The 14952-nt window shown below is 54.3% G+C and overlaps 1 protein-coding gene across 1 annotated transcript; it reads right to left on the bottom strand.

Moving 5' to 3' along the window:
• Positions 1-2414: 2414 nt before the first annotated feature.
• On the bottom strand, positions 2415-8856 carry RABGGTA (Rab geranylgeranyltransferase subunit alpha). The gene is made up of 17 exons (XM_045569822.1): positions 8609-8856; positions 8234-8290; positions 7959-8069; positions 7455-7579; positions 7075-7262; positions 6611-6814; positions 6220-6303; positions 6049-6131; positions 5859-5960; positions 5648-5753; positions 5503-5554; positions 5245-5333; positions 5007-5095; positions 4799-4915; positions 3903-4016; positions 3582-3669; positions 2415-2629 (listed from the first exon to the last, which is right to left on the bottom strand). The coding sequence occupies exons 2-17, from the start codon at positions 8234-8236 to the stop codon at positions 2481-2483; spliced, it is 1704 nt and encodes a 567-aa protein (XP_045425778.1). The 5' UTR covers positions 8237-8290; positions 8609-8856; the 3' UTR covers positions 2415-2480.
• Between the last annotated feature and the right edge of the window lie 6096 nt (positions 8857-14952).

The raw sequence follows: 14952 nt of genomic DNA, 5'->3' as shown, positions 1-14952 counted from the left end.
GCTGCCGGGATGAAGGGGAAGCCAGGTTGCACCATCCCCTGGAGGAAGAGGCCCGGCCTCCGGGGGACTGTCTCTGGAGGTAGGGGCGGGAAATGGGGACCAGCCCCACCTGCTTTCCCCTTTCTAGGAACTGGGCTGACGCTGGGCAAGAGGTGGGGTCTGTCAGGGCTGAGGCTGGGGAGAAAATGGAAGGCTTTGGTGGGGTCCACGGGTGTGATGGACCCACCAGGCTGGTTCCTGCCAGACCTGGCATGTGGGGAGCCCCTTTTCCCAGATGAAGAAGCCCAAGGACAATGGGGCAGGGAGCTCCTTCCACCCATAACCCCGTCTGGCCCACCTTCTGGCCCCAAGCTCAGGCTGCCTACCCCTGCTGTCACAGGCACCTGCTGCCACCTCCCCGCAGCCCAGGCCAGGCTCGCCTGTGAAAGTGGCCCATGGGCCTGGGCCTGGAACTTATCCTGCCAGGGAGGTCCCCGGATCCCAGACTGCAGACTGGTGACATCAGCAGCCAGGCCCTCAGACTGGCTCCACCAGCCAGCCCCTGACCTGCCTGCTCTTCCAGATCTGACCCCCACCCCCTTCTATCCCTGCTTCCTCCTGCTGCTCCACAGCCCCTGGCATGAGTGAGCAGCCCCCACCCCCTCAGCTTCTGTGTCTCTCCAGTTTGGGATTACGGGGATCAGAGTGAGGCAATCTCTTGTCTTCTTCCCCAGCCTGGATGCATGAGAGAGGCTTAGGTGGGAACCGAGGCGCCCTCCCAAGCCTGCCGAGCAACCCCTTCTCTCAGTGAGAGGAGCGTCTGCTCAGCAGTAGTCAAGGGTTCCCCTCTTCTCCAACCTAGAATTCTTCCTGGGAATCCAGGCCAACCGGCTACAGGACCTCCCCAGTGCTCATCCTAACTCCACCCCTGACACTGGCAGAAATGCCAGGGATGCCACCAAGACAGCCCCAAGCAGAGAGGAGGCTAGGCATCTTCCAGCAGATGCTCCACGGGTCCTGTTCTTAGGTCCATCAGCAAGGGGGCCTCTCCCTTCCATCCCACTGGTGTCCCAGCTCTGCCCATGGGCCACCAAACAGAAGACAGTGAAAACAGGGTTGGCAAGAAGGCACAAGGAAGCAGACTCCAGGAGAGGATGTTTGGTGACGGAGGCAGGGAAGTGCCTCCCAGAGAGGGGACAGAGAGGCTCCAGGACCTGGCAGGGAGCCCTCCACACCCACACTACATTTTTCTATACAGCTCCAACCCCCAGAATCTTGGGGCGGCGGGGGGGGGGGGGTCCTGCCCCACCTCCAACACCCTCAGCAGACGCACCAGCAGGAATCAAATTCCAGCAGGTATGAAGCAGGTCAGCCAAAGGGCTTCACTGAAGCGCTGGGTGTGCATCACTCTGGATACGGGAAGGGGCAGGGCCCTGACTGTCCCGATGTGTGTGAGCACATGTGGGCCCAGGCAGATCCCACAGAAGCAGGAAAATGCCTTTGTCACACTCTCTCTCTCTTGTTTTAATCAATCTTTCTCTCTCCCCACCCAGCCAGGTTTGACTCAGTGTCCTAATCTCTGAGCCGCTCCCCTTTCCTCTCTCCAGGAGGCCCGGTGCCTCAGCACTTTCAAAGTCAGGACAAGGTGTGTGTGGCGGGGTGGGGGTGGGGGCACCATAGGAGCAGATACCCAGCTGGTACCTCTGCGAGGAGGCCAGGCCACTGCCCAACCGTTCCCTATCAGTACAGAAGCGAGAACATGAGTCTAGAGTCCTAGACCAAGGGGCACAGATGACTTTGGTTCCAGCACTTAAGAGCTCAGAAACCTTGGGCAAGTCATAGCAGCAGTTTTCTCATCAGCACAATGAGCTCTCATCCCTGAGAGCTTGTGAGACCAAATGGAATCAAGTAATTTCAAGGGCTCTTCAACCGCAGAATGCTACTCATGGGCACTGACACTGCTGTTATAACAGGGTAGGGCAGGGGTGCCCTGGCCCATTCTCCCTGGGAACACGGAACACCTGAGCCTTCTCAGCTGTGGTGGCTGAGGGTCAGGGAAGAGAGGACATCCGGAAGGGGCAGAGGTCATGGGAAAAACTTTTATGAGCCTTCCAGCTGCAGAGACTTATAGTGGCTTTGTAGCTCAGCCTGCACCAGAACCTGATCCCAACCCCTATCCCAACTTGGAACCTGAACCTAGCCCCAGTGCTAGCCCCAAACCAGAAGACGAACTCAATTTCAGCCCTTGCCCTGAATTCTGCCCCAAACAGTGAGGCTCTGGCTCTCCATGACAGGAAACAGCAGGAAGGAGAGCATCAAACGAAAGCAGAGAGGGTGAGCTGGCACACCCCAAGTCTCTTCCCTTTCTTTTCCTAAAACACGTGGCAGTAATGATGGGGTTAGTGGGAGAGTGGTGTAGTGGTGGCGACAACAGCTTGGCGCCTCTCCATCCTTTATTCAGTCCCAATAAGTTAAAGGGCAAGGGTGGGAGGCAGGGCCTCTTAGGTGAGGATGCTGCTAACTGACGGCAGCAGTTCCGCCAGATGCTCCGAGATGCCCACAGCTTGGCACAGTGGGTTGCCATGCAGGTTGAGAAGGACCAGTCTGGGGCAGGAGGCAAGAGGCTGGAGCGCTGCAGGCTGCTGAAGGCCTTGGGCAAAAGAGTCAAGGAAAGCTTATGAGTTTCCCTCCATCTGTCTGCTCCTGTGCATGCTCAAGAGCTGGGGACTGCTGCCTGGAAGTCTGTTTGATGGGCATCTCATACGCTTCCCTGGAGGGAGTAGGGCTCCAGGTGGGGACTGCAGACACCTGCCCATGGGCCCTGGTCAGAAGCACATGAAGCAGGCTGCGTGTGCTGCAAGAGGAATGGTGGAGACTGTGGCAAAGTGGAAACCTAGCTTGGTCCAAGGAGGCATTCACTATTCAGCGATGACCAAGGGCTGCCGAGTGGAAATACAGGCGAAAGATTGCTCTAACTTCCAATTTTTAAAAGAGGAATCAGAATTCTAGATTTTTAAAAAATATGAAACTTCTTGATTTTTAAAATACTGCATAATCCCCAAGAACATCTACCATTTATGAACTCTGGCTTGAAGAAGTCACTTACACTCTGCAAATCTTCACCAGTGCAAGTCAGCGATAGCCCCATACAGCTCCAGGCTATTTTTTTTTTTAGACAGGATCTTGCTCTGTTGCCCCAGGTAGAACCCAATAATGTCATCATAGCTCACAGCAACCTCAAACTCCTGGGCTCAAGAGAGCCACCTGCTTCAACCCCCTGAGTAGCTGGGACTATAGGCACGTGCTACCATGCCTGAATAATTTTTTCTATTTTTAGTAGAGACATGGTCTCACTCTTGCAGAGGCAGGTCTCGAACTCCTGAGCTCGAGTGATCCTCCAGCCTCGGCCTCCCAGAATGCAAGGATTACAGGTGTGAGCCACTTCGCCTGGCCAGCTCCAGGCTATTATCTCCCTTCAGCTCACACTGCCAGAGCCTCTCTCTCCAGCCCACTTCAGGGTGGTACCCACCCTGCTTGCTGTCTCTCCCCAAGGCGGCCCCACACCCCACCCGCTGTCTGAAAGGCACCCAAAGGAAGGATACGGTTGTTGCACAGTAGCAGCTCCTGCAGCCGGGGCAGGTTGGTGACGCCGTCCAGGGAATCTATGGCATTATCATTGGCCTGCAGCACCTGGAGAGCAGGCGGCTGTCAGCCTGGGAGTGGGACAGCAACCCAGGAACCCAGCCTGATCAGCTTACAGTGCACACAAGGGCTCACAGGGTCAGGCTGGGTGATACTGGGGGAAGGCAAGTGGTCCCCTGCAGGGGCTGGGAAGTCCTGGACTTGTGTAGGTGGGCAGACTTCTGAGGTGGAGGAAGGGAAAAGGACCACCCAGGACAGTGATGAAAGAATGAGTGCTTTACCTCAAGGCAGCGCAGGGCGGCCAAGGCAGGTGGCAGGGCTCGAAGACGATTGTGTGACAGGTCAAGATGAGTGACCAAAAGCAGCTGTTCCAGGTGGCAAAGCACTGTCAGATCCTGGAGCAGGGGAAGGGAGGGGACAGGCCACCCAGTGAGACCTGGGAGAAGGTCCTCAGCCACCATTTATTAGGTACTTGCCTACTGTGCCCCACACAGGCCCTTGGGACCCCAGCTGAGGAGAGAAGAGGAGCAGGTGGGAAGCTGGCTGTACAGCCCACAGCAGCACCTGCTACACGCTACGGGAAAGACAGTGAGTGCTGGGGTGGGGCTGGCCAGTGTGGTGGGTGGGAGGAGGTGGCCTGGAGAGGTGCAGAGGACAGTGGAGGATGCTGGGTAAACAAAGACATGGGGGGAGCAGATGTGCTGAATCTGGGGATGGGTTTGGTGGGGGCAGAGGTGGGCTGCCGGGATGTCATAAAACTGATGTCTTGGGAAGGACTAGAGACAGAGGAAAAACGGAGCCTGGACAGCTTGTTAGAAATCTCCGGAAACCATTTGGCCTTTAAATGTTGGTGCCCACTCCAGGGTGAGAAGCACGGGAATGCGTGGGGGGGATGTGGGCCAGGGGTCACTCTGCAGGAAAAATGCAGCTGTGCCTGGCCCCGGGGAAGGGGCAGCATGAGAGGCCCTGGTGACTCAGGCTTTGAAACTGAGGGACAAGAAAAATGATGGGCTGAGTGACAGAAAGTAAGGCCTGGAACAAGAGCAGGCTGCAAGGATGGGATGGATTCCATCTTGATTGGGAGGAAAGGTCCAGGAAGGCCCCTGAGACTGAAGGCAAAGCCAGAGGCGTGGGAGGCCAGCCAGTGGGGCGCGGGCCCAGGGGCTGCAGCCCGTACCTTGTGAGCCAGGTGCAGCACGCGCACCTCGGCATACTCCATCTTGAGCACGCTGTTCTCCAGCAGGAACTTGCTGCGTAGGTCGTCCAGGTAGGCTGCCCGCATGGGGTCCACAGCCTGGAGGGGATGAGGTGGGGCGGGCATGCACGTCAGCTGCCTTCCTCCTGCCCACTGGCCTCCCCTGCCTGTTCCCGCAGGCCCAGCTTGCCTTGAGGGTCTGGAAGTACTGCAGCGTCTCCTTCTCATACAGCAGGGGGTCCAGCGCCCGCATCAGCAGGATGATGGTGAGCAGGCACCCTGAGGAGAGGGCGGGGAGATGGCTTTCTCCTGGATCCTCCTCTGCCCCCATGCCCTAGACACCCTTTCTGCTCTCTCCAAGGGGCCACCCTGGAAAGGGGCCTGCTTAGCGGGGCTGTGGGAACAGGCTCTCAGGGAATGGGCCTCACATTTATTTTCAGGCTCCAGTTCCTGCAGCTCCTTACAGGATTCAAGCTCAGACTGCAGCACCGTGGACTTCTCTACCGACAGCTCACACCTGGGGGTGGGCAGGGTGGGGAGGCAGTGATGTCCACAGCCCTGGGGGACTGGTTGTCCCCAAGATCTAAACTGGGACCATGCCCCAAAGCCCAGTCCTCTTGCCCCAGTTGGCTGATGCCCAGAGTCTACAGCCCCCGTCCCTTGTCTGTGTGCCTCCCCGTCATCACCTGAACAGCTGCTCATCCGTGGTGGAGTCACGGCACCAGCCTTCCTGGCGGCCTGAGGGAAAGAGGCGGTGGTTGGAGGGGACACCACGAGATGAAGAGAGGGATGGGGGCTGCTGCAGGGGGTGGAAGCTGCAGGTTGCATCACCTTTAAAAAGCACACACTCTTTCTGGGCATCGCCTGCTGTCCAAATGACACGAAACGTATGTTGGGGCAACTGGTCGTTGAGGGAGGCGGCAGGCAGGTCGCAGAGCTGGGAGCACTGGGTCAAGGAAATGCCCCGGCCTCACCACTTTTCTGACTGTCTCACCCAGCCCTGCCCAGGCCCCCCACTTCTGTTCCACAAATGCTGGGATACCCAGACATGGCTGGGCCGGTTCCTGCCATCTGGGGTCCTCCACTCCACAATCAGAGGTGACTCATCAACCATGAGTAGCAAGGTCTCCATCCTGGAGCCCACCTGGCACAGGGACAGAAAGAGACCTGTCAGCCCCACCAACCCCACAATGAATGCCACGATGCTCTCCAGCAAAAGCTGCAGCACTCACTAGAAGGGGCCGAGAGAAGGAGACAGTCAGACAGGCCTCGTCCCGGCTCACATGCAGGCAGTGCAGCGCATCCTGGGGGTCAGCTGCAGGGAGACACAGCCTCAGGTCTCCTTAAATCCTCTTCCATTCCTCCTAAGCCCCAAACACTCAGACTCTTCCCTCTCTGCTTACCTCGGCCCAGAAGCCAGCGGTGATAGAACCAGGCGCTCTGATCATTGGGGTCAGTGAAGAAGGCATTCTGCACCAGCTCCAGCTCTGCGGGAGGCGGGAGGCGTGGGGCTGCGGTCACGATGCTGGTGGGCTTCTGGCCACCCCAAACGCCCCACCCTTTCCTTTGAGTATCTCCAGCCCTCAGTCTCACTTATATGCTGGCCTTGCACAGGGGCTGCATATGTCAGTTTTATCTTCCCCATCAGACACTTGAGCTCCCTGCAGCCAGGGACTGAGTTTCATGCAACGCAGGTGCTCAATAAACCCAAGTGACAGGCTCAGAGCCAGGCCAGGCATCAGGGCAGAAAGGGTGGTGCTGCAGAGTTCTCCCCAACACCCCCACCCTGCTTACCTTTGAGGAGCACATCCTCAGGGAGGCGCCCCTGTGGCCCAGAGTCTGGCTGAGGGTGCAGTTGGGGCAAGAGGCAGGAGCGGTAATGCCAGGAGGAGTAGTTGGAGAAGTTTCGGGTGATGAGGCTGTCAGTGAACGCCAGCTCTTCTGCAGGGGGCACAGCTGCCTGTGCGGCCACAAATCGCCGATAGTCCCAGCAGTGAACTGAAGGGGAGAGGTGACAGCATGTCTTAGAAGCAGAGCAAGAAGAGCTACCTGGCTGGTATCCCCAGAGTTCCCTTGGGGACCCCCTAGAGACACCTTGATGTACTCAATAGAGGGCACATTTGGCTCCATCATCCCTTTTGGCACCAGCTCAGTGGGCCCATCCTGGATATCCCTCCCCACTCTGGGCCTTATTGAGGTCCCAGTATCAGGATGTGGGGCAGGCGAGGGCTGTGGGGACAGAATCCACAGGCACATACAGTTCCGCTCATCGACCTCCAGGAAGCGGGCACACAGCTCCAGTTCCCGGGCCCAGTTGGGCTCAGGCAGGCGGCCCAGCAGCCAGCAGCGGTGGTGCCAGGTACCATAGGACTTAGGGTTCACCCGCAGGCAGCTCTCCAAGAAGCTCAGTTCAGCTTTCACCAGAGCGTCCAACTCCTCAGGGGACCTGCACCCACAGGGGAAGGTGAGTCAGGGCCCTCCTACACCCAACCTCAGCTCACCCTTAACTTTGTGCACCCAGCCCTCCACTACCCCCAGTCTATGTCCCTGGCTGCCCCATTTCTCTTCCATCCCTGGACCCAGGCAGGGCAGGGGCAGGGCTAGGGCAGTCTTCCTGGGACCCTAAACCCCTACACACTTCTGGGCCTCCAGCTGTTGGAGCACCTCTCGTCGGCAGTTCCAGAGGGTGGCAAAATCGGGGTTGGCTCCCAGAATCTGGCTTGTCAGTTCCAGCACTGACTCATCTAGCTCACCAGCCTGGCGCTGAGAAGACAGATAGGAGGGTCAGAGATCATATCATTCTCCCACCACAGGGCTAAGTAACATAAATTTAGCACTATCCAATATTTTGTGAATCCCATACTACATAGCCCACACTATGAACCGTGCTTTACAGCTTTACAGGTATTCTCTCATTTAATCTTCACAACAGTCTTATGCGGTAGGTGCAATCATTAGCCCCATTTTGCAGGTGAGCAAACTGAGGCCCAAAGAGATTCAGTAATTTGCCCAAGGTCACACTGCTAGTAAGAGTTGGAACCCAGACTTGGATCCAGGCAGTCTGACTCTAGGGTCCCGCTCTTGGCCTCTGAGCTATACTAAGGGGGCCACCTGGGGTGGAGGCCACCTCTGAGGGGCCCACCTTCTGGAAGACGGCCTGGGTGGCTGACTGGTATAGCTTCAGCTTTTGCTCCCGCTCTAGCCTTTTGGCCTCCGCCTGCTCTTCTGATGTCTTCACCTTCAGGCGCCCGTGCTACAAGGATGAGCGGGTTGGAAGAGTGCAGGTTGCCTTACAGGGGCAGATTTGCAAAGCCCCCCACTGCGGAGCTCCAGGTTCATACGGGGCAACCGAGGTAGGGGTACTCGGGGCGAGGGCGTGTGCATGCAGAGGTGAGGGGCTGGGCTCAGGGTTCTCACCATCGTGCCGGCTCAGGGTTCAGGACAGGGGAAGGGTCCAGTGGCAGTCTGTGAAGTCTGGGGAAGAGAGGTGTCAATCACGGAGCCCCGCCTCCACTAGCTCCGCCCAAAGCTGTGCCCAGGAAGCCGCACGTGTCCCTGGGCGGAGACCCCTGGGGTGTAAAGGGATCCGGGGACAGGTACTGCAAGTCCAGGAGGAAGGCGACCACCCAGACTGGGACTTCCACCCGCGTGGCCCATCCATAGCCCGATCCATCGGAGCCGGAGCCCGATCCGGGGACCTAGGCGATGGGGACCACTCCACACCCAGGAGGCTGCCGCTACCCGCCCGCCCCACGGCTCCCAGACACCCCCGCCCCCGTCGGGCGGACCCACCTGCCCTGGGAGGAGGCGCGGGGACGCAGAGCTGCGGCGTCCGCCACCGAGCCCGCGCGGTGGCTAGAGCGGCGCCACGCCCCGGCCCACCGAAGCGCAGCGCCCTCTGCAGGCCTGGGGAGGGGCCCGCGGCGGGGGCGGCCGGCTCGGGAGGCGCGTGCGCCGGGGCCCTGTGCGCGCGGTCCGGAAACGCCAAAAAGCTGTCAGCTCCCTGGTGTGTACGAGTGCGCACGCGCAACTATGGCGGGCGTGTGAAATGAGTAGGGGTCGTTCTAGTTGGCAACTCAAACCGCAAACTAGTTGAAGAAGTTTCTCCGGAAACCCTTCACTACCCCACTGACTTCATTCTGGCCTCACCTGGCCCCCCCCTAGTTGTTCAATCTAACAGTTTCCTGTCTTTATCTCCCCTGACCTCTGCAGCATTTGATAATACTGACTTCCTTATACTTGACATCCCCATCCTGGCTTCTCCTCCGGCACCTCTGCCTCTCTCTTCTCATGATATCTCCTCTAAATGTTGGGGATCTCCAGGACCCTTTCCTCACCGCCTCTTACTTCACGCAGTCTTCCTGGGAGAACGTTTAAAAATCTAAGCCTTCGACTACTTAGAGTTGGAGCTTTCTAGAGCTCTGTTTGAGCCCACAAGTCTTCTGGCACCACACTTTCTCCGGGTGACTTCATCTACACTCATGGTTTTAATTACTAGCTGTAAATTGATGACACCCAAATTTATATCTCCTGCCAAGGTGTCTTTCGAGTGTAAATAATAATAAATAATATACAAGCACACACATTTTGAGAAGCCTGTTGGATATCACATGGGTGTCCCAGAGACACCTCAAACTCCAAAAGTCAAAAGGTATCATTGTCTCCCATCCATCCTGTCTAAACACTGGCCTTTATGTTTCCTATTGTAGCGAATGGCATTAGTTCTTTCCTACTTCTTAATCTCTCTTAACTGCCATTCCCATTGCCACTAAGAGTTCAAGCTCCTCATTTCTTCCCTGGATCGTTGAAAGTCTTTTCAGTGTTCTCCATCTCCACCCTCTCCCCTCTATTATCAGTTCATCCTCTGTGCTGGTGAATCAATCTTAATAAAATGCAGATTTGATGTCATATCTCTGTCTAAAAGCTCTCAGTGTCTCCTTTTCAAGACAGAATTTGAATTTCTCAGCTTAGCACATTAGGCCTTTTGGCACTTGGGTCCTGCCAACTATCAGGCCGTATGCCCTGCCTGACCCTGTTAAAAAAACTTTTCATCACAGCCTACAGAACTTCTTGCAGTTTCCTAAACATATTAGCCTGTTTCCTCTTCTTGACTCTCCTTCCCTCGCACTCCTCCTTGCCACAGTAACTCCTGTTCATCTTTAAGATTTAACTCAAGTGTCACCTCCAAAATGTCCCAGTCTGATTTGATAGGCCTTCACATGTGCTGTCAAAGATAGCTTCTTTCCCTGTACCTACTATAACTCTTGGTTTGTGTGCCAGCATCTCCTATCAGATTGAAAGTTCCCGGAGGACAGGAACCATACTTTTTTGATCTTGCCTCTCTAACAACTGGTTCTGGCTCTCAGTAGTTATTCAGTAGTAATTTGAATGAATGAATAAAATACCACATAGTGAGGGCTGGCCTGAATAGGCCTAACAGTGAGTGCTGTTGGCATTCAGGGATGGAAGAGATCCGTGTGGCCTGGACCAGCTCAGAAAGGTTTCCTGGTGGAGACTTCATGGGGTTCAAGGTGGCCAGTGAGCGTGTGTGTGTGTGTGTGTGTGTGTGTGTGTGTGTGTGTGTGTGTGTGTGTGAGAGAGAGAGAGAGAGAGCGAGAGAGGTCCTTTTGAATAGTGTCTGTTCCTGTTGCGTGTGTGTGTTTATAACTCACACCTGGGTAAGAAAGTATTGCTTTAAATATTTGTACATCTTTTACACCTCTCTTAGCCCCTGGAAATGTGTGTAAAGTACCCAGTGTATACTCCATCTTTTCCTGCTTCTATAACAAGTTACAGAGAAAAAGAGACACTTTTCCTGGCCTTGTGTACCTGTAGTCTCAGTGAGGAAAGAGTTACACTCCTTATTGGTTATGGTTGTGTCAGGCATTGTGGTGGGAGCTTTGCATATAGGAGAGGTATGTGCACACATGCAGGATCACATGTGGGAGGCAGTAAGTGGAGTTAAGAACATGGACTCTGAGTCTCAGCTGTCTGGATACAAATCCTGGCTTTGCCACTTACTAGCTGTGTGACCTGGGGCAAGTTATTCAACCTCTGTGGTGAGTTTCCTCTGTGTCTCAATTTCATTTCTTTTCTTTCTTTTTTTCTTCCTTTCTTCTTTCCTCCCTCTCTCTCCTTCCTTCCTTCCTTCCTTTTTTTCTTTCTTTCATTCTTTCTTTTGTTTTCTTTTCTTTTCTCTGTTGCCAGGGCTAGAGTGCCATGGCGTCAGCCTAGGTCACAGCAACCTCAAACTCCTGGGCTCAAGTAATCCTCCTGCGTCAGCCTCCCAAGTAGCTGGGACTGCAGGCATGACCACCAAGCCTGGCTAATTTTTTTCTATTTTTAGTAGAGACAGGGTCTCACTCTTGCTAAGGCTGGTCTCGAACTCCTGACATCAAGTGATCCTCCTGCCTCAGCCTCCCAAAGTGCTAGGATTACAGGCGTTGAGCCACTGCACCCAGCCTGTGTCTCAATTTCTTTAACAGTAATGTAGGAAAAATATTATCTAGCTGCTAGGGTTGAAGTTAAGATTAAATAAAAGAATCTATGTGAGGTGCTTAGAACAGAGCCTGTACTAAGGGCCCAGTAAATAGTAATCATAGCAATAATAATAATTGTTATTATTATTTCTAATCTTTATGACAAACATGCAAGGAAACTGAGGCTCAGCAAGGTTATGTAACTTGCTGAGGGCCACCCATGTAGTAAGTAACCAAATAGGTCCTGTATCTGATCTGGTCCAGCCCTCCCACCTCACCACAAGCTTGTTTTTTTCTTGGTCACCATCTGCTCTTGTTTCCTGCTCAATACACACTCGCGTACAGCCAGGTACCTGGGAACACAGATGCCCACAGGTTCAGACTTGCCAGGTACAAGCTTACGTCATAGTCACTAAGGGAGGAGGAAAGGGGGCGGATGAAGGCTGAAATAGGCATGAAATATTTTTTACTGTTTAGCAATCTTGAAACTGGGAAGGTTGAGTCAAGCAGGCTTAAGAGAGGAAATGAGTCTCATGAAAAAATCTGCATCTGAAAAGGCAGGGCCTGAGTTTTTGAAAGAGGGGGCAGGAAGGGCATTTCAGGCATGTAATGTGACGTGAAGGTGGGGAGAGGAAGCCAAACAACCTTAGATCGCTGGCAGAGGGAAGCTGAGCCAGGTGCCTTTGGAGATAAGAGCAGTGGAATTGATGACAAGCCTCTGGCCTGAAGGCAAAAGGAGCTGGCCTCCTATGTGGGATAAGTGGGGGCCACGCAGGTGTCCGAGAGCTGCAATCTGAATAATGTTTGAAGAGGGGATTTTACTGCCCTCTATGTTGAGAAAGGAATAAGCAATAATTGAGTGTTGGCAGAGCCCAGACATCTTATTTAATGCATTCACTACCTGTGAGAAGTAGGTATTATTGTCCATACAGTAAAGCAACAACGCGTGTAGTGGGTTCGCAGAGGTTAAGTATCTTGCCCAAAGTCACTGAGCTAGGAGGACGCACAGCCCAGAATTCAAATCAAAGCCATGGTGTCAGTCTGCTGCGTAGGTGGGAGCAGCCATTGCCAGAGGCCTGAACTTGAGCTTCTTGAGACCTGGAACCCTGGTCTCTTCACTCTGCCAATTCATTCTCTACTCCTGCTTCCAACACACACACACTCACACTCACACACACACACAATGCCTCCAGGACTCTGAGCCAGTCACAGCCCAGAGATGGTTTGGAGGGAGGAAAGCGACCATGAGTGGTCAGGGCTGCAGTCAGAGCCTGGCCAGAAGCCAGGGGCAGGCACTGAAGCTATCACTGGGTCATTTGTAGCACGTGGCAGTGTGTGCATTCATTCAATCACTTGATATTTATAAATAGCATCAGAGCTGGGCCTAAAGTGTGTTGGGAGCCGGGGATCCAAGGCTGGACCAGAAAGACAGGTCTCTGCTTTCCAGACCTTACTGTCCAGCGCAGCACTGTCCAATAGCATGTTCTGTGTCAATGGAAATGTACAGTTGCTGCTAGCCCCGTGTGGCTACTGAGCACGTGAAATGTGGTTAGTGTGATTGTGAAACTGAATTTTTAATTTTGTGTTTAATTTCAATTAATTTAAATTTAATAGCCACATGCAGCTAGAGGCTAGTATTGGAGAGAACTGGTCTCATGGGTGAGACAGGTAAGCTGGAGTAGGACAGGGGCTCACGGTGGCCCACAGAAGGGGCACGTCAACCAGACGCAAGTTGAGTTAAGAGGAACTTGTTCTAGATCTGGTGATATGTAGTGGTTTACATTTTTTTTCCCCTTAAACTCATTTTTTTTTTTTTTTTTTTGAGACAGAGTCTTGCTCTGTCACCCAGGCTAGAGTGCTGTGGCATCAGCCTAGCTTACAGCAACCTCAAACTCCTGGGCTCAAGTGATCCTCCTGCTTCAGCCTTCCAAGTATTTGGGACTACAGGCATGTGCCACCACACCTGACTAATTTTTTCTATTTTTAGTAGAGACGGGGTTTTGCTCTTTCTAAGGCTGGTCTTGAATTCCTGACCTCAAGCGATCCTCCCACCTCATCCTCCCAGAGTGCTAGGATTACAGGTGTGAGCCACCATGCCCGGCCTTCCCTTAAACTCTTTTTTTTTTTTTTTTTTTGAGACAGAGTCTCGCTTTGTTGCCCAGGCTAGAATGAGTGCCGTGGTGTCAGCCTAGCTCACAGCAGCCTCAGACTCCTCGGCTTAAGCGATCCTCCTGCCTCAGCCTCCCGAGTAGCTGGGACTACAGGCATGTGCCACCATGCCTGGCTAATTTTTTCTATGTAGACTTTTAGTTGGCCAGATAATTTCTTTCTATTTTTAGTAGAGACGGGGTCTCACTCTTGCTCAGGCTGGTCTCAAACTCCTGACCTTGAGCGATCCACCTGCCTCGGTCTCCCAGAGTGCTAGGATTACAGGCGTGAGCCACCTCACCCAGCCGCCTTAAACTCTTGATGCTTCTTTTATTCTTCCTGGAAAACTTGTCAATGAAGCATAACATATGTACTAAAAGTACACAAATCCTAAGCATAGAGTCCTGGTCCTCCTATTTCAAAACTCCCCCAGCCACAGCGATGGAGAGAGGTTTAGGGGGGGGACTGGAAACACGACGAGTGGAGGTCAGTGTGGGAAGGGCTGGAAGATCCCTCCTCAGGGATGTTTGGATTGTCTAGATGTCTAGATTCCAGAACTTGGAATCTAGATGCATGTCCTTGTGGTCTGGTGTGGGGTGGGATGAGGGCAGGGAGGAGAAGGGCTACTTCTAGGGAACACTAGGCAGGACTTGGTAGCCAGTGGTACTGCAATGCAGGGACAAAGACGACTCTGAGGTAGACTCACAGGTTGAGACTTGAGTGTTTGTGGTGCCCACAGAGGTCTTGGGACGTGGGTGGTGGAGGGAGGGTTGCGCCAGAAGAGAAAGGGCTACTTCTAACATGTTCAGATTGACGTGGAAATGTCCTGAGGCAGCAAGAAATACTTGCCTGGAGAAAGGGTGAGAGGTCGCAGCAGAAGAGGTCGGTGTGTGCGTGAGGTGTGTGCAGGCAGTCGTTACCATACAGCAGAGAGTGGGTCCCCCAGGGGAGTCCGGGGCAGAGGGGAGGTGGGGGAACCCACAAACAAGCTTTGGGAGAGCGTGGCAAGGGTAGGACTGAGGGTGCAGGGCAGAGAAACCAGGGCAAAGGAAGAAATGGAAACAGAGAGGAAAAGAACTGCTGTGCTCTTGAAGCCATTATTAATGAGAAATAATATGACTAAATGTTTTATAGCCATGAGACAAGAAACTGAGACTGCCCAAGCCCACACAGCTCGGAAGCGACAGAGCCTGGCCCCGTGCTCAGGCTGATGCCAGACGACACAGTCTTGCTCACTCTCCCTCCAGCCTCGCCTTGCCCAGCGTGCTCTGCTGGGGCCGGCCAAGGCGGGGAGAGGAGAGCCCTCTAGGAAGCTGGGGTGGGGGGCTGGACCGCTGGCCTCACAGGGAGGGAGCCGGCAAGCGCAGGTGGCTCGGGCTTGGTGGTCTGGGTCTTCTTGGGGCCACAGCTCAGCAGGCTACCAAGTGATCAGTGTGACGTTTGCATGGTGGGCACCCCAGGGACACAAGGGGAAGCTGAGGCTCGGCATGAGTGTGGTCAAGGAAACGG

This window comes from Lemur catta, chromosome 1 (assembly GCF_020740605.2).
Source record: "Lemur catta isolate mLemCat1 chromosome 1, mLemCat1.pri, whole genome shotgun sequence".
NCBI lineage: Eukaryota > Metazoa > Chordata > Mammalia > Primates > Lemuridae > Lemur > Lemur catta.
The sequence above is the reverse complement of the archived record's forward strand: the minus strand, read 5'-3'. Positions and strand labels throughout refer to the sequence as shown.